The sequence below is a fragment of the Pezoporus occidentalis genome, unplaced genomic scaffold (genome assembly GCF_034315485.1).
Source record: "Pezoporus occidentalis ecotype Australia unplaced genomic scaffold, CSIRO_AGI_Poc_V1 ctg167, whole genome shotgun sequence".
NCBI classification, from domain to species: domain Eukaryota; kingdom Metazoa; phylum Chordata; class Aves; order Psittaciformes; family Psittacidae; genus Pezoporus; species Pezoporus occidentalis.
The window spans coordinates 1,142,273-1,160,304 of record NW_026913499.1 but is presented as its reverse complement, the minus strand read 5'-3'; the positions used below and the strand labels follow the sequence as shown (position 1 = coordinate 1,160,304).

Below are 18,032 nucleotides of genomic sequence, written 5' to 3'. Positions count from 1 at the left end.
ACTTATTACTGGAATGGGAATTTTCTACTTGAAGCCGTTTTTGTGGCAAAAAAGCAAAGTAAATGTAAATTAGGATATGTTTGTTCACAGGTATGTCCATAGCTCAAAATGTTTAATATTTGAACAAACCTGAATATGGCACTTCATGATTAATAACTGGATTTTGATGTGTTTTGCCTAGTTTAATTTCAAACATCTAGTTCAGCTCCCAAAAGCAGCTAGCATAATGTCTTCAGAAGGCATGAGGCATTTTTAACAACTTAGCATAACTTTGTTTTCTTGTCCTTCAGACAGAAACCACTGGAGTGAGGAACTGTGCAAACCTGGATACAAGAGAACTGCTCAACAGCAGAATGATGATTGCTTGACCTCGTTTGTATCCACCTTGAATCAAATCCTCCCTTTCCATATGTAAGGACTTCTAGATCTGGCCCCCACATGCCAAAACATCATTCCATTAGCTATCCATTTTCTTTCCCTACTTATGAATACTGTATGTATTTTTAATCATTTCTTAGGATGACCAACACACTGTTTCCTTATCTGTTGTTTTCCAGCTCCTTTCTCTTGTCATTCAGAGACATTCCTTTGACTAATACTCATAACTTTCTGCGGTGATTCTTCTGCAAGGATGATCTTTCTTTGTGATACAGTCATCTGTGACCCACAGTTTGGAAGTTCTGCTGCCTCTTGAGAACCTTTTCAGTGTCAAGGTGATCCTTCCTTGAACTTGCAAGTCTGTTCCCTGGGCAAACAGATTCTCCAAAGGCAAATACACCTACATCAGGGTACTAGAAGCCTTCTTTACAAATGGGTAAGTCTAACATAGATTACATTGAAATTACATAAAATTCCCCAGGCCACATATCACCACCTTTCAATAAGGAACAGCTGAAAGATCTACAAATTATCCCACCTATGGGAGAGGTTCAAGCCACAAAGTTCTGATCTAAATTGAAGTTAAATTTTGATATGCTTCAAAACACAATATTGTCAAGATCTTGTTTATCTCTCATGCTCTTCTTTTGTGCTATGCTTTAGAATACAAATCCAGGTGGAAAGGTATATGTGTGATGACTTTAAATCAGTAGTTTCAACAATCTCAAACAAATCTGAGACTTAGGCACGTTTTTGAGCAGCTTTTTTTAATCCGAAAGGCTTTGACTAAACTTAGCAGAGGGAAGACTGGCAACAATGAGAAAGGTGTCGGCATGAACAAAATGAGCAGCTTGTGTCTGGGCAGCCAAGGCTACAATTCATGTGTTGTGTGTTGACTGCTGCATGAACAATCATATTCTGTACAGCGCTTTAATATCTATGCTGTGTGTGCTGGATCTTGGAAGCTGGCTTGGAAGCTTGGAAGCTTGCATTGCTGCTGTAGAAGATACAAAAGGAAAGTGCTCAAGTTGGAGGAATTAAAGTTCTATAATTAGAAATGGGATGTTAAAATTACATGCCACGTGGCAAGCCTACAAAACTTGGCATGTGGAGAGCATATTCGCAATGATTTACAATTAACCATCACACTGCAAATCACTTCTTAGCTGTTTTCTATTATGAAATTTGGAGTGTTGTAAAATGCATTTGTGCTACTTTATTTCCTTTTTAAATGGTAATTGCTACTGCTGAAGGGCAGTACTTAGTGCAGAAAAAGTGTGCAGCGTTGGGAAGAACTTGTTTCTGAGGAATTGCTGAGGAATTGTAATTATCTAAAAAACAGTGCTTTCTTGAAACACATACACACAGAAGAGCTTCATTTATGAAACTCCAACTAAATAAATAACAAAATAAAATAAAACAGTCCTTTTTTTTTTGTGCAAGGGCCAATACTTACTACTTTGTTGCTGACTGCACTTTTTCCCCATCAAAGTGGGAACAGTGGATTGACACTAGTTAAATCTCATAAGCCAGTGGCTCGAGGGAAATGCAGAAGTATGGAAATGTGCTAGGAATGCCTACAGGTAACGGGTTTTGAGACAGTGTGTTTGAAAATTATCAAGTGTACTTCTGACCACTGCCCATTTTAGTGTGTCAGTATGGAACTGACAGTGGTATGGCCCTGGGGAGCTGGATGAAGTTTGACTCTTGTCTCTGAGGCACAGAGGCTGTGCAGCCAAAGTGGAGAAAACAGGTATGTTCTAATTAAGTGGTGGTAAGATTGCGACATATAGCTTCCCCCTTGATTGTGGCTGCAAAAAAGACTATGTTATGAGTAGCTTTTATGGAGGGATATATTAAGGGAAACACAGAGTGAGGCTTCTGAGGTCTTAAATTTGCTAACTTGTGACAATAATCATAATCTCTCAGGTAATAAAGTAGGCTATCTAGCTTAGGTGCTCAGTTCAGAGTTAATATCTTTGAAAGCCAGACGATTGACTGTAATTTTGCTCATAGTGCTTTACTGGTAAGAGTAAATAAAACCATCTACAGCCCTTTTCATCAGAAGTGTCACAGTGCTTTCCACACCTTAATCAATTGATTTTTATGACACTTGGCATGGTTATTTCCCTTCTCTGCTGGAGGAACTGAGAGGATCAGGGCAGCAGCCAGAAAATATGCAGCATTTAGTGCAACAGCAAAGACTCTTTGCAGGGTCTGGATCTAGAAGTGTGGCTTTCCAGAATTATTTTACAGTTAATGCAGAGAAGACAGTCATAATTTTCCTTTCATAAATGCACCTGAACTGATGTTGTGTCTTAGAATGACAACAGGCTGAGCTGATGCTGCCAAGGTGGTCCATCTTGACACTCAGGAAAAGAAGCAGTTGTATGGGGTCAGCTTGGCTAAACAAGTAATTCATGACTGAGCTACAGTACAAAAATGCAGTATACGGCAGCTGAAGCCAGGAATGACTGAGAACAAGTAACTGTAGAGACACTGTCCAGGCCTGTAGGAATGGTGTTAAAAAAAGCAGTCTTCATCTAGAGTTCAGACTTGCAAGAGTTGTTAAATTGTTGTTTTGGAGACAAACAAGAAAAACATGGGACTGCTGCTGGATTCAGCTGGTTTAGTGGCAGCAAACACAGACCAGTGTGAGGTATTTAGTGCCGCCTTTGCCTCAGTCTTTACTAGCAAGATATCAGAGAGACTGTGCTTTGCAGCAGGGCTCAAGGAGAACAGTGCCCAGCACTGGATATAAGTTGAGAAGAAAACTCCAGCCTTTGTTAAGTGGGAAATGGGAAGAAGTCCATCCATAAGGAGAGGGACTAACTATAGTGTTCTTGTTTGCTGTTCTTATAATATGGCTCCTTGGCCTCCAAGCAGCCAAAGTGCACAGGTGTACAGATGATGGGAGATTCTCAGGGGTGCTTGCATTGACTTCAAAATTACAGACTTTGGCACAGGAAGGTGAAACTGGATTGAAAGGAGGATATGACAAATCTGGGGCAAAAATGGATGCAATCAGTCCAATTTAGACAGGTTTTAATGTAGTCAGAGACTTTAATTCTGCCTGGAAATACATAGCGTCCAAAACCAGCTCATGATTTGCAAGCAGTACATTTAATAAGCATCCTGCTACCTGTTGTCCAACAGTGATGGAATGCTCTGCTTTTCCTTGAGATCATGTACAGCTGTGTTTTTTTTGCAAGAAAAGATAAAAGTGGCTAATGAGGTAAGAATTATTATTGTGGAAAAACAGGGACAATGGCTAGAATTTAAGGGTATTTAGATGTCTCTAATGATTTCAGTGGGCCTTAGGTGCTCAGTACCTTTAAAAACTAGCTAATCACATAACAAATGAGACACTAATTTAGCAGTTCTCTCAGGAACACAAAATTGTTAGTGTACTTACTTAGCTTTATAAACAAAGGAATAAGCAAGCGCCCTGTGTGGCATATAAAATAATTGCCAGAATCATCCATGTTTTGGAAATGATGAAATGAAAAGGGGATCAGTCTTTTTCTAAATAGCAGAAATATAAATGAAGAGTAATGCAATTAGTTTTTCCTCATATAATTAGGCAATAAAACTTTATCTCAGATAGGTTAGTGACTTTCCACAAAGATGCAGGAGTAAGTTCTATAGCTAGAATTTCAATTTTCCCACTCCCTTTCTTAGACAAGTCAATCATTTCTCCCTTCTACTGTACACCTTTTAAACATAAATGCAAACAGTTATTTCTGCTTCTCATTCTTATAAACACTTGTTCTTAGTGTGAAGAAATAGCTTCAGTTTTAAAATTATAACTAAAGCTGTAAGCAGATTCCTCAAGAGGCAGACACAAATTATGTATGTGTCCTGGGTTCAGCAGTAGCAGTCATTTTTCTCCTACTTAGTAGCTGGTGCAGTGCTGTGTTTGACTTTCAGCCTGGGAACAGCGCTGATAACACTGATGTTTTTAGTTGTTGCTAAGTAATGTTTAGTGTGACCAAGGACTTTCTGAGTCTCATGCTCTGCCAGAGAGGAGGGGAAGCCGGGAGGAAGCAGAGACAGGACACCTGACCCAAACTAGCCAAAGAGCTATTCCATACCACAGCACGTCATGCCCAGGATGTAGAACTGGGGGCAGTTACCTGGAAGGGCTAGATCCCTGCTCAGTCGGGCTGGGTGTCAGTTGGCGTGTGGTGAGCGGTTGTATTCTCTTCCCTTGTTATTTCCCTTATCATTATTATTATTGGTGGTAGCAGTAGTGGTTTGTGTTATACCTTAGTTACTGGACTGTTCTTATCTCAACCCGTGGGCGTTACATTCTTTCTATTCTCCTCCCCATCCCTCCAGGAGCGGGGGGAGGAAGGGGAGGGGGGCAGTGAGAGAACTGCAATGTGGTACTGAATTACCAACTGGGCTTAAACCACGACAGTATCTTATTAAAAGGAGTTCCTTCCCATGTCTGTATAAATGGAGGCAGGTTCAATTTGCAGCTACTTAAGTACCCATGGGCCATTGTGTGTTTTCACTTTGAATCAGGAACATAATGTACAGGCACACTTTACTTCTCTTTGATACTGTGGGATTTTTTTCAGTTATTAAGAATCAGGAATAAGGTTCTTATTTTACTGACCTGTTCTTTGTGCTTTGGGAAGTATGAGGGAGACAAAACTGTTTCCTTTGGGGTTTCTCACAGTTTTCCTAGGATTTGCCACATTAGTGCTCTTGTATTTTAGGAGATCTATGCATCTGACACCTGAAGAAAATTAAGCGTTGGAAAGCTGTACAGAAACTGTAGGCTGCATACCTAGGACCACTCCTGAGACAATACCTGCCTCTGTATCCCATGGACTGAATAGATTTCCGGGGATTAGATGTCTCAGCTGCCCAGTTTCTCATACATGTGCATATTTCTCTAAAAGCAGGATATTTCTGAGGTAGTAGTTGCAGGTTCTCTAAGTTTCTGACCTAGCTACTGTTTCTTTTGAGTAAACCACAGTTCTGATTGGAAAATCAGCTATAATTGCTTAGATCTAAAACATAAGGTTTGGGAGTGTTGTTGTTGCTGTCAGAAACCATTTTAGCCCCAACAAAGTACAACTTCTTGAGAAACACTTCTCATCTGCTATTTCTCAATCACTGAGGTATACAAATATATTTGAGAAGCAAAGTGCTTATGATTATATCTGCTTTTATAAGTTTAACTGTAATCAGCAGACTAGGAACAGAGTGCACAAGTCATTTTATCTACATTATTTGTGGAGAATTTCTGAGAACACAGGAGTGCTTCTGACCTAGTTAAACTCCTGCTATTTTGAAAATGATTACTGAAAAGCCATCAATACTTCTCGGAGACCACATACTCACTTGTTGCCCGGTAACAAGAAGGATGGAGCCTTCTTTCCCATGTACCACTTGCCGGTAAATGTGATCTAGAATTAAGAGTTCACTCCAGCAGTTCTGAAGCAACTTCATTTGGTCATCAACCTGTAAAGCAAGCATGGTGACATCACTCAGAGAGTAAGTTGTACATCACATTGTGGAGTCAGTCCTTCCTCTAGTTAATGTCATGAGAACGGAAATGCTATCAAAAATTATTCATTCACAAAACTGCTATTCTCAGCTGAATAAATAGGGCATTGCTTGAAGCCCTTATCTGTGAAATGTAAAGAATATTTACTGCTGATTACATTCTAGGAAGGCAGAACTACAGTTTTGTTATGCAAAGTAGTAGTAAGAACATTATATTTATGCTATGCTCATGGAAATGGGATATTATTTTACCCAAAACAAGAACAGAAATAATGCTAATGTGGAATTTCCCATAATCTCCATCCTTGTACATCAGCTTCTGGAAATAGTAAGGTATCTGTGGGTTTAAGAGCATTATTGCTGCAACAAGTCCATGTCAGAGATAGGTCCCTTTCAAAGGAAAAAGTGAAGTGAGATTGTGGTGGTAGTATGAAAAAAAAAGAGAACTTCTTCATAAACGGAAGCTGAGCAGCTTCAGGTGTCACCAGTGGAGTAAAGCAGTAGTGAGCAGTAAGGCGTATAATGCATTAGGTCATAGACGAAACGTACTGGGCACTCAGCACAAGCAACCTACGTTAAGTTTTTGTGCACTGTTATTTGGGACGTACGTATGATAGGACAACAAAGTATGTAACTAAACTGTCCCTATTACAACTGGGTTGTCTCCAGTTTTAATCCCTTTAAAGACTGAAAAATAATTAAGGTTTCCACTAATTTGTGATATTTTTTCTGCCATTTCCATGGAAGGCAGAACTATGAATTTTAGTCATGGTAAGTACCAATACCCTCTGGGCCTGTTCTTACTGAACTTACTGACTTCTTCCTAAAATCAAACAATGTATTTGACTTCAGACGTGTCCTGAAAGAGTTAAGAGATGTGTACATTAGCCTTGCTACAATTAAGTGTCTGGTGCAGGTGTGTTAATAACATGTATATAGTTAAAAGGCCTCTAAGAACCTACATAGATGGCAATTGCTGAACGGATTAAAAATGCTATAAATTAAAATGTGTAAAATTAAATAATAAATTAGCAAAGAGAGCATTTAAAGTGGAGAAATTAAATTTCTGGGACGTGGAACTATTAAAATTGTTTTTCAGGAGTTCTAATATCACTTGCTTTAGAACTAAATTTCATAATGTGGAGGAAGCCACATCATAATGCAAACTTGCATGAGCTGAATTAGATAATGCAACAGAGGGTGTCAAATTTTATCAGCTATGACCTAACAGATTTTTGAACTTTATTCTTTCAAGCTTGTTTCCTGATTGTGTAGTAGAGAAGGAAGTAACATTTGTTACTGATGGATTTTTGTAGTGTCACCTCTGAAAGTTACCTAGTATTGTCCGCATCTTGCCAGTCACTTGCCGTATAGTTCAGACATCAACATCTTAAACACCAAAGTCTTTCTGCCTCCTCAACTTCCTTTCTCTCCATTCAGTCTTCTCCCAGATGTTCTTGTCCCAGTTTCTCTCCTTTAGGTATCTGTCTCAAATTACTCCCTCTTGCTGGACTATGCAAGCAAATGAGATCAGGAGAGAAAGGGAGAAAGCCAATGGGGAGAAAAGGGCAGAAGAACCTGTGTGCAGCAGATCACATCCTCCTGCCTAGCCTGCACTAGGACCCTCAGTTCTTTCTTTTGCCTGCTCCATGACTGCAACAGGTATCTCTGCTGGAAGACTGTGCAACTCATTCCTTCCACTACTGCTTTACCTACAGGATGATATAATTTTCATGGGGTTTGCTTTAGTTTTAATTTTATTTTAAAATCCCCACCTTTGCTCTTAAAAAAAAATAAAATCTGCATTTTTTAATAACAGCTTTTAATACAAACACACAAAAAGGCTGAATTAGTATTGCGCAAAGACTCTCAATTCTGGTATTTCAAATGCTTTGCATGCTGCATGCTTTGGCTTTCCTGTATAAAGAATAACCTATCACACCTGCCTACAATCACCTTTAATACATGTATGCTCAGATAACTCCTATAAGCTACGTATCCATTGGCAATAGTGATGGAGGAAAGAAAGAGGTGTGGACTCTGTAGATAGATATATTACTAAGTCCAAGTAAAGCTAGTGCTGTCACGGACTCAGCCTTGCTCCATCCCTGTGCTGTCTGTGCCCATGATAATTCATTTCTGTTCAGATCACAGAGCAAGGCTGATTCTGTATTAAAGATCTCTTTCTCTCCCCACAGCATGTATTTAGCTACAAAACCATTTCAACCAAGTGACTTGTTAGCTCAAGAGAGGACAGTAAATTTCCATATTGATAGTGTGTCAACCAAACTTGGGACAGGTTTTAAATAAGGCATTATTTGAAGAAAATATTTAAAACTTACAGATTCTAATACTCTTGCTTTTTACATGAAGCTGTTCTGTGATAATTTCCTCCTCTGTACAACAAGGTGTTACAAAAATCAAATAAATCATGCTAGTATGATAATTTCATCCGAAATTAGCATTTCACACAAAGCTATCACAGCTTCCATCTGAATGAAACAAACTGTGAGACAGTTTAAACATTCAGCATCCATGTCATAACAACTAATACCTGAATAAGAGGTCAAGCATTTGATTATATTATAAATGACATATTTCCAGCTAACCCATCCGTCTTAGCCACAGGCTTTTGAAAACAAACTGAGCTTTACAGGTCTGGCTTTCTGAAGGTCCCGACAGCAGCTAGTCTGCAATCAAAGCTTACCTCCCAAGCTTTATCATGTCATTACCGAGCCAGTGCTGTGAGAACAGTAAGAGATGGCAAAATCATAAGAAAAATGTTTTGCACATGGTCTGTTCCTGCTGGTTGACAAGACTCATAAAGCTAGCAACAGCGAACATCTGCTAGTGGTTCACAAAACCTGCTTCTCTGCATTCACTGTAACTTAACCTGTGAAAGCCTGTAAAACAGACAGCATAAAAAGCACATCCGAAACACAGTATTGCCTTCAGAAGACTATTGGTTCCAGCTGCTTTTGCCATTTTACAAAAGCTGGTGGGGCAGCAGAATTTCTCCCAGTTTGCACTAGGAGGAAACAGAGATGACTTTAAGGAGGGTCATCGATTACTAAATTGTAATCCAAGGGATCAATTCCAGCTTACTTCTGAAACACATGTAGATGAGAAAAAACATACTTTATCTCTGCTAATATATATGAAGTGAAAAATAGAAAACAATTTAGATCACAAGGAATGAAAATGGTAACACATCACTTCTTATGTTAGAATGAGCTGGTAAATCTTACAACGTGTGTAACTTCAGCCAGAACAGGAACACCTTTGTATTTCTGTGGCATATCAATAAATGAGTTGCAGAAACATATTATCTGGCAAAACTAAAAAATCAGCCTTTCACTGAAACATGTACGTGACTTAAAGTGACCCTGTAGGCAAAGAGGCTTAAGTTTTGGTGGCTGAAGTGGAGAATGAGTCATGAAGAGGAAGGTCCTCTGCAGAAAAAGCTCCTTCTGGACTTCAGCTTTCTGGCTCCAAAGTCAAAACATTCCAGTCCACCATTAACAAGGTAAGCAGGAGAAAAGGTAAGATTTTGTCACAAAGATAACTTAGCTCTAGCCTGGGTCTTAGCTATAATCAATATAATTTTCAACTGTGGTATACATTCAATTAGAACAAGCTCATAAACTTGAACTATTGGCTAAACTTTGAGGTTTTTCAGTTTGCGGAGGTCTTTACCAGTATTATCAATGCTTTAACAACAAGAAAAAAGCGCCCTTTGTCTCAACTATAGGGAATGCTTGTAACTAAATGTTAGCCATCATACAGTCAACAGCCAGTTGCTTCAAGAATATTACCCGAAGTTGCAGCTGCTCGGTGCCATAACAGAAAGTTGACATAAAGATAGTGTAACCCAGTTCTTACCTAAGCAAATTGTCAAATGAGATACCGATTTGACAGCTACCTAGCCTCAAGGAAAAGCATGACTGAATACTGTGCCTAGATGGTTAAATTTAGGTTCTCTCTGGCCAGTGGCATTCAGATGAAGACATACCACTGGGGATAGCATAACTGGAAACTGTTGCTGAAGAAATGTCTTTTAAGGAAAGATACGGAGGGAGGGTGTGTGACTCAAAAGAAATAAGAGATCATTTCTAGCATGCAGGGTGGCATGGAAGAGTAATAATGTTATGAGTATGAAGAGTAAAACATCACACTTGTAGAACTGCTGCTAAGTGACAAGGGAAACAGAGTGCTTAGGAGGAGGCTTTGAAAGAAGGGAACAGGGAGGCAGTGCAGTGAGAGAAGACATAAGGGAAGTTGAATGTCAGGTAAAAATCTTGAACATGAGGATGATGAGATTGGATGAGATGCAGACTTAAACGGTTTGTGTGACAGTAAGCAATGCTGCTGGCACAAAGAAGGAACAAGCACTTTGTGTTTAGAGCAGAGGATAGCAATTGTCACTAGCACAGGCAGGAGAAATCCCAGAGGTGAAAGTGCACATGTGCATTGTCTACTTTCTCAAACAGTATGGGTACAAAGATGGAGCAAGGGATAGCTTTCTGATAGCATTAATACATGGCAGTAGGTAAATCCTATTTCCTGTACCATCATCCTATTTACATATGCTTACGGCAAGGACAAAGTAAGCATGTCAGAATTTGGTGTTTTCCATAACCTTGTATCTCGTGCTTGTTGGGACTACTTGTGGTATATTTCCCAAGTCATAATCTGAAAGACAAATGGTCATTGACACAATCACCCAGCACCACCCCACTGTGCTGCCTACTACCAGCCTAGCCAGAATAAACTAATGTAAGAACATAGCTCATGATGCAGAAAGGGTCTTCCAGCATCAGGAGTGCTGACAGCTAAACAGATCAAGATGGTGAAGGAGACACTGTGCAGTCACTTTTCCCATGCAATATCCACAGACAGGTGTTTTATGTACAGGCAAATGGCAGGATGTAATGCACTATATTCTGATAAGGTTTTAAGATTTTGCCCTTCCTGTGTTGACGTGAAAACATCTTCAGTAACCTCATGGTAGAAATGTGCACAGCGTCAGTATTATTTGATGATATTTCAGTACTTTGACCACTGTGAAAGAAACCTTTAGTATGCTTTCTCTCTCTTCCCCACTCAGGAAGGAGTCACTACTTGCACAGCCTATTTGCTGCAGCACTTCTTGTCCCAGCCACAGGCCATCCCAGCTCTTCTTAGTAAAGCACCAGAGCAGAACTGCTGTATGGCTGGGTCAGGAGGAGTTCATGTGTCTTGGAACAGGAATGGATGAAGGTGGGTCACAGTGCAGTACGAGAGTCTATGCACCAAGCCCAGAAGGGTCACTGTGCTCCCTATATTAGCTTACTCTTCAATTTCACTACAAAATAGTGTTCCCCATTTAAAACTTTTAATAAATCAGATTTGTGAAAAGAAAGGGACAAAGATGTGCCCCCTCCACTGAGTCCATTGACCTTTTTTTCCCAGGGGTTTAATAGGACCCTGGAGCCTGGTAGAACTGTGACACTTCTTTGTGTTCACCATGAAAGATTCACGTGGTATTGCTTATCTGCACAGGGAACTTCATACTGTTAAATATCTGAACACAGGTTTGAACACAGAATTCCCTGGCTGCATGCCCAAATTCCTCCACTGTCAGCTGGAATTATATGAGTTTAAATCACTTTTCCGAGTTCTCTGCTAACAAGGATTAGAAAACAGGCATGCATAAGAATACATTTAGATGCAATTCTTAGTTTGCATCATTTATCTTATCAGTATAATGCAAGCCACATAGGATATTTCCAGGAGGGGAGGAAGCTCTCAATTTGAAGTGTAAAGGTATAATCCTGGGTACTGCAGTGACACACTATATCTTGGCAGGACAAAACCATGGTCTGGGACTGGGGATGGAAATATCACATTTACCTGCTAAACTCTAGAGTCCCACTCAGCTGGGTCCTGAGCTTTTGGTATAGGACTCAGTGGAAGTTTGTCAGGCTCGCTGAGGCCTCTGTCAACACTGAAATACACAGTCATGCATTATCAATTGTAGTTAAAGGAAGGACTTATCTCAGAAATGCTGGTTACTCATCTGAAAAACTATTTGTGCTTATATTATAGATGAGAAAGGCTAGTGCAACACAAGAGTAGTATTGTTGTAGACTGTATGCTTCCCACGGCACAGAATGTTAATCATTATAAACTTTTGTTTTCTCTGAAGAAGAACATTGAAATTGCCAAACAGTAAAATGAAGAATAATGTGTATGCTTTGCTGAAATGCACCTTAATCTTATCAAAACTGTGTCTTTCTTTTAGGAAAGCGTTTCACAGTATTTAGCATACTGTAACCAACAACTACAGATTTACTACAATTTTTCTTCTGAAGAGGTATTTTCAGCCTGACACTTGATGAATTACCTGTGAAAAGTTTCAGGGTCACAGGGTTTTTGTGTTGCTCTAAGTTAAATATTTTCCTTATAATTATTGCTGCAGATTCAGTTAAACAATGCACTCACCTTTAGACCAGTCTACACCTCCCTTTCTGAGAAGCTAGTGAATCCTTTTTCATCTATTTTCATTTGCATCTACTCACACTATAGCTTTGGGATTTTCTGGACTAAAAATTTAAAAGGGTATCTAATGATTTAAAAAAAAAACCCAAAATGATAATGGAAACTTGTGTGATAAAACTGTGTTGGATTCAGCTGACTTACTTTTACTTATGCTTCTAAAAGGGAATGCCAATATAGAAATAACACCAAGCATTCATCTCATAGTGCCACTTTTAAATTCTACGACCATTTGAATAGCCATTTCCTAGTGAATGTGAAGTGATTAAACATCTGTCTGAATTGTTCAGCCTGAAGCATACAGGTTCAAGGGATGGTTGAACTTTCTTTCAAATGTAGTTAGGAGATCACTCAAAAGTCATTGCAGACATATAGCTTGAGTTGTTACTCCATTTTTTTATGCTATAGTGAAGCAAATAGCCCCAAATAAAAGTTTTATAAGAAGTAGTGCGCGCCAGAGGCTAATTTTTACTCCTGAATGCATATGCGGTTTCTAAATCATTACATAGGTAGAGAAGGATTTGGACTGTCCAGATGGGTTACTGCTAATAGTGGGAAACCTCCTGTGCAAGGTTGCTATCAAAAAGCTGCTCCTAACAGCCAGTGCAGTTTTAAAAGTAAAGGCACGTAACTTTCAGAATCAGTGAATGCCCTAATAAAATGTGATTGCTACCTATAACCTCACTAATAAAATGATACAAAGTTCAAGAAAAAATGATTTAATATTAACTATGATCGTTCCAGCTCTAGTAAACTAGAAACCTGTGTGTTACATAAAATTTCTAGGTAAAGAAAGGGAGTGATCTTTAAAAGCCTATGTTGGGTTCAATAACTGCCCTGTTGCCATATAGCTCTAGTGTAAAGTGAGTATAAAATCTTCCTAAGGTTGGTAGCATTTTCCTTTCTTTCATGATTTAAAAATGAAAGGAAATATAGAAATACTTCAGTGTTTGCCTTTTCCTGCGCCTTTTCAGCATGTAAAGAGGTTGTTACAACAGTGCAATGATATTTGGTGTGTGCCTGCATATCTGTGTGTATCCCTCTTCCTTCAATGACTTCTGAATCCACTAGTCACTGTCAGCTTATTTCAGAAGGGAGTTCATCCGTCCAAGATACTAACTTTATGTATGCCTTGTGTGAATGGGTATCCAGATAAAGGAAAGTAACTAACTGCTGGGTACCACGCTGAAAGAAAGACTAACACCCTCACCCTGTATTCAACAGCAGAGAACCTACAGAGAGGAAAAGAGGACTAAAATGCTTCATTAAGTTCCTCCTCATGCATCCATTAGCAATTGGAATATCAAGCCACTTTTCAGTTTTTTTTTATAAGGCACAGATAAGAAATTTATAGCACCAAGCAATATCATACCTTTAAAAATCGCCACTGTTCCAAAATGTGAATATGTGTTGCCCATGCTCTGAATGGTATGTGGTGTTTCCCGCTTAGCAAACACACATGGGGAGAAATATGGCTTTGTAACAGCTTTTCCCCTTGCATGCCCCTGGACAGCTCTGTGTAAGATCACTGCAGAAGAGGGGATCAAAGGAGCAGTGACCAACCTTTTCCCAGTTTCGGTGCTAGTCTTCCATTAGTTCAGAATACTATAAATAAAAGCAGTCTTGAGCATCAGGTCACACTCATCCTGTTTTCTTGCATGGATATAACACAAGGTGCATGAGTCTAGAGGCCTCAGATTGCTGAAGGGAGTATGGGCAAGCAGCAGATGGTCATCCTGCTACAGAATAAGACCTCTCTTTTATGAATCTTTGGACTCTAGAGAGTATTCCCCCTCCATTAAGGATAAGGTAAATGACAAATCTCAGTTCTTCAAAGATTAGATGAAAGGGTTGTTGCAAAACTCTGTGTGTGTATATATATGGATATTATATAGTGTGTCAAGTCAAATATGTAACACTCCTATTTTTTCTCCTTTTCTTCACATTTATATCTGTGCAAACTGCATGAAAATGACTTAGTATTTCACAGTCAGCATTATTTCTGATGAATTATAGATGTGCTTTCCTTAGGTTCTTTTTTGGGTGGGTTATTTTAACTGAAAATAAGAAAAAGATTTCTTTTTAGTCCCAACTGAAAATTTTGCTTACAATGCATTGTTTCTTCCCTCTCAAGGTGAATGTAAAGGGAAGTAAAGAGGAAATTTATTCTCCTCAGCACCTGTTTTGCAGGGTGAAGAAGGTGCCTTCTTCAAGACTGAACCCATAGAATTGACCTTCAAAATCCTACTCCTGTGAGTATCTCTACTGATGTTAGTACAGCATAAGCTTATGCATAAAGGGTGTACAATTTAAAAATAAAAAATCAGATAATGCTACGTAGTTTGTGTAGCAATTTTAATACTAAAACTGGTTCCCTTGAATTACTCTGGAAATACACCTGTTTTTAATGATGCCAACAAATGAACTGCAAAAATGTGCTGGGCCATACTCTTAACTTGCGTGAACACGAGTCCTTTGACTTCCACATGAACAATTAAATTAAAAATTAAAATTAGGCCCACTCAATACCTTGTTAGCCTTGTTGGTCTGATTTGGTTTTTAGGATACACAATGATGTCTTCCGGGGAATCAGAAGACAACACTGAGTCTTATAAGTTTTATGGTACTGCTGTTGAATTTATTCTAAATATACTGAATAAATGATTTCACTCTATTTTACAGCAGCCATCAACTAAAGTTTCGGTTGTCTTCTCCAAGTCACACATATTTTAGTATTATATGAAATGATTTCGAATATGCAATGTTCCTTTCCTGTTTTGTGATTTATTGGATAAATTATGATTTTATTTTTCTTACAGCTACACCATTTTTGCAGCTGACACTTATTCTAAGAGTATAGGTGAACTTTGGCTCCTCCATTAGGTCTAATTTGTAAAATTACTTAAGAAACAGCAATGTCATATTTTGACACGGATCAATACAACACACAGGGGTGGATTGTTCATATTAAAAACAAAGTCATGGTAAGAACTACATTTATTTTCCACAAAATAAATATTCTATTAAAACTCAGTCACCTAAGTATAATATTGAAAATATTTTTAACTTGTGACACAAGAGACGTGCTAATTTTGGGAAGGTTCTTTAATATGGTAACAGGCAGGCAGAGTAATCTTTCAACACAGTTACGGTCCTGTTCTTCAAGGGCTGCATGCTCCAGAACACTGGTTTTTGCATGCATGAACACTAGAGTTACTTACATTGGCTCTTGTTTAAATTACGCTATGTGGTTACTCTTCTTTTTAATAGGATTTGTGTTCATTTCCAGTACAGCTATTCAAGAGAGTGTGGAGTTTGGGAAAAGGGCAAGCCATAAGAGAAATATAACCTTACTCTTTCAACAGATTACACCTACAAAGGTTGGTTTGTGTATATAGTTTTGGACTATATTTGCAGTTATACCAATGGGAAAATATAAGTAATCTGATGCCATGACTAAAAAGGAGTTACTCCTTTACAGTGGTGTCAATGAGAGAAGACTAATTTTCCAGGTAAGTGTTAGTGATAGCCAGGGTTGGACACTGACAAACCACATGAAAATCTCATACACTGGATATTCCATATGATTTCTAAATATCATCAAATCAGCAGTTTTGTATTTTAAATGTTTTTTTGTCTTTTGATTGCACAGCATTTCAGTCTTTTTGGGGAATTAAAATATGTTGGTTTACATTTTAATTTTCATAATCCTCTTAATAGTTTTGACAAACATCCAGCTATGTAAGGGCAGATATTTCCTCTGATCATACTTGAATCACTGAAATGTATCTATCTGAAGTCTCAAGACTGGGAGCTATAGTGTGCAAAACAGGACAGAAAGTCACCTGTAATACAGTTTTGGCAACAGAGGCTGGCATTATTGTAAAATACTGCACTCGCCATAGAAATGTATTCCACTATGTTTTCCTCTGTTTTGTAATAGAACAGCAAAGAAAAAAAGCCACAGCAAAAGTGGTAAGAAAACATGAGAAACAGTATCTTCATTCAAGTTGTGAAGGGAGATGATAAACTGATGAAAAAAAAATAGAGGAAAGTTGTCTTGCATCCCAGGGACTGCAGCAGTAACAGTGAGTCACTGGGACAGGGACTAAATGAGAAAGAAGACCCAATGGTACAGAGAAAGTGAAAGAAAATTCAGCATTATGAATGGGGGTTGTCATGTATTAAACCAATATCCATCCGACTTGATAGAAAAAATTGCTTAAAAACACCACCAAAGGAAGCCCAAGTCACACAAGAAGGTTGTGGAGAGGTAGTGAGAACCAGTGATGCATGATCCAATGAGTTACTGTATATGGGAATCATCCAACAGACTTAGTATTTCTCTTTATATCTTAAAAGCATTGCAGGAGGCTCTCAGCATGCAGCAACTACCATCCAGATAAATTCTTTCAACTATGAACATAATCTTCAAAAAATCAGCTCCTTTCCTGACAAAGTCAAGTGTAAAAGAGCAGAGACATGCTATTAAAAAATCACAGGAAGTGTTGATTGAATGAATGTTTAAGGAATAGGCAACTGTGTATTAAAATGTTTTTTCCATTTATCCTTTTATTTGGCTTTGTTTCATTTATTCCCACTTCCTGTTTCCTGTATTCTAATTTGGAAATCTCTGAAGTATCATTAAATTAAGGTTGTAAGAACTCTGCCCAGATCCCACATAGACATTAAAACTGTAGTTATGATTAATATTAATGTTTTAAAATATTCTTGAAGAAACTTTTCATTTGGGCTGCTTTTTATGTTGGTGACAGGAGCTTTTGCAGTACAAAACACTGACTGAGCAGGAGCCTTACATGTAAAAATTATTGTGGACTGTGACAGCTCGGTCAGCCTCTGGTTTTCTCTGCTGGCACAGCTGAACACAGGTATCAAAATTTCAGTCTTTAAATTGGGTTCCTTCATATCTGTATACAGTAGAAGTGTAGCAGTGAACTTAGGGAAAAGGGAGACATTCTGTACATCTAATTAGTTTTTTCTTAGCTCATTTCCGCATACAGCTGGGGCAATGAGTGGCAAAATCAGGTTGCTCTGATTCCTTAGTGTTCACCCACATGCAGAAACTTGGTCATTGGGCAAGAGCTTCTAATAAAGTGACAATATTTTCTTCAAATAATAATTTTTTGTACACCTTGGGTTCGAGTGTCTGGCAATCTACTATTAACCTCCGTTTGAGTATTAATTATTTTTCTTCTTAAGTAAGTTAAATATGAGTTTTATTTTTTAACATTTACCATGACTAAAATATAACTTTGATACCCAAATGTAAGAAGACTTATTTATGAATCCCAGATTTATCCCAGACTTCTCAAAGTGCACCACAATTCTGCCTCTGGTATGTTTTTCTGAGGTGTATTGAAACTTTGATAATATGGTTACTGAAGTCTATAACAGGGCAATTTTCCTGGTACATAAAATAGCTTGAATGATTTATACCTATAAATGAATGTAAGATTATAGAAATATTCAGCAGCATTTCACTAACAGGTAGTGGATTGAATTCTCTCCTCAGCTCTCTTTTTTTTCTTTTTTTTAACTTACCTGCCTGAGGTCTTTTTCTTTTAGAATATAAG

At 38.3% G+C, this 18,032-nt stretch overlaps 1 protein-coding gene and 1 long non-coding RNA gene across 2 annotated transcripts in view; one reads left to right on the top strand and one right to left on the bottom strand.

Moving 5' to 3' along the window:
• NR5A2 (nuclear receptor subfamily 5 group A member 2) overlaps positions 1–18,032 on the bottom strand; it is a 94,836-nt gene that overhangs the window by 35,289 nt on the left and 41,515 nt on the right. The window contains exon 6 of the mRNA XM_062613447.1: positions 5,737–5,856. Within this exon, the coding sequence (XP_062469431.1) occupies positions 5,737–5,856 (120 nt within the window). The remainder of the gene's footprint in view (positions 1–5,736; positions 5,857–18,032) is intronic.
• On the top strand, positions 295–11,806 carry LOC134160969 (uncharacterized). Its single transcript, XR_009963762.1, has 3 exons — positions 295–818; positions 2,036–2,131; positions 11,009–11,806. It is a non-coding gene; the product is annotated as an uncharacterized LOC134160969 (long non-coding RNA).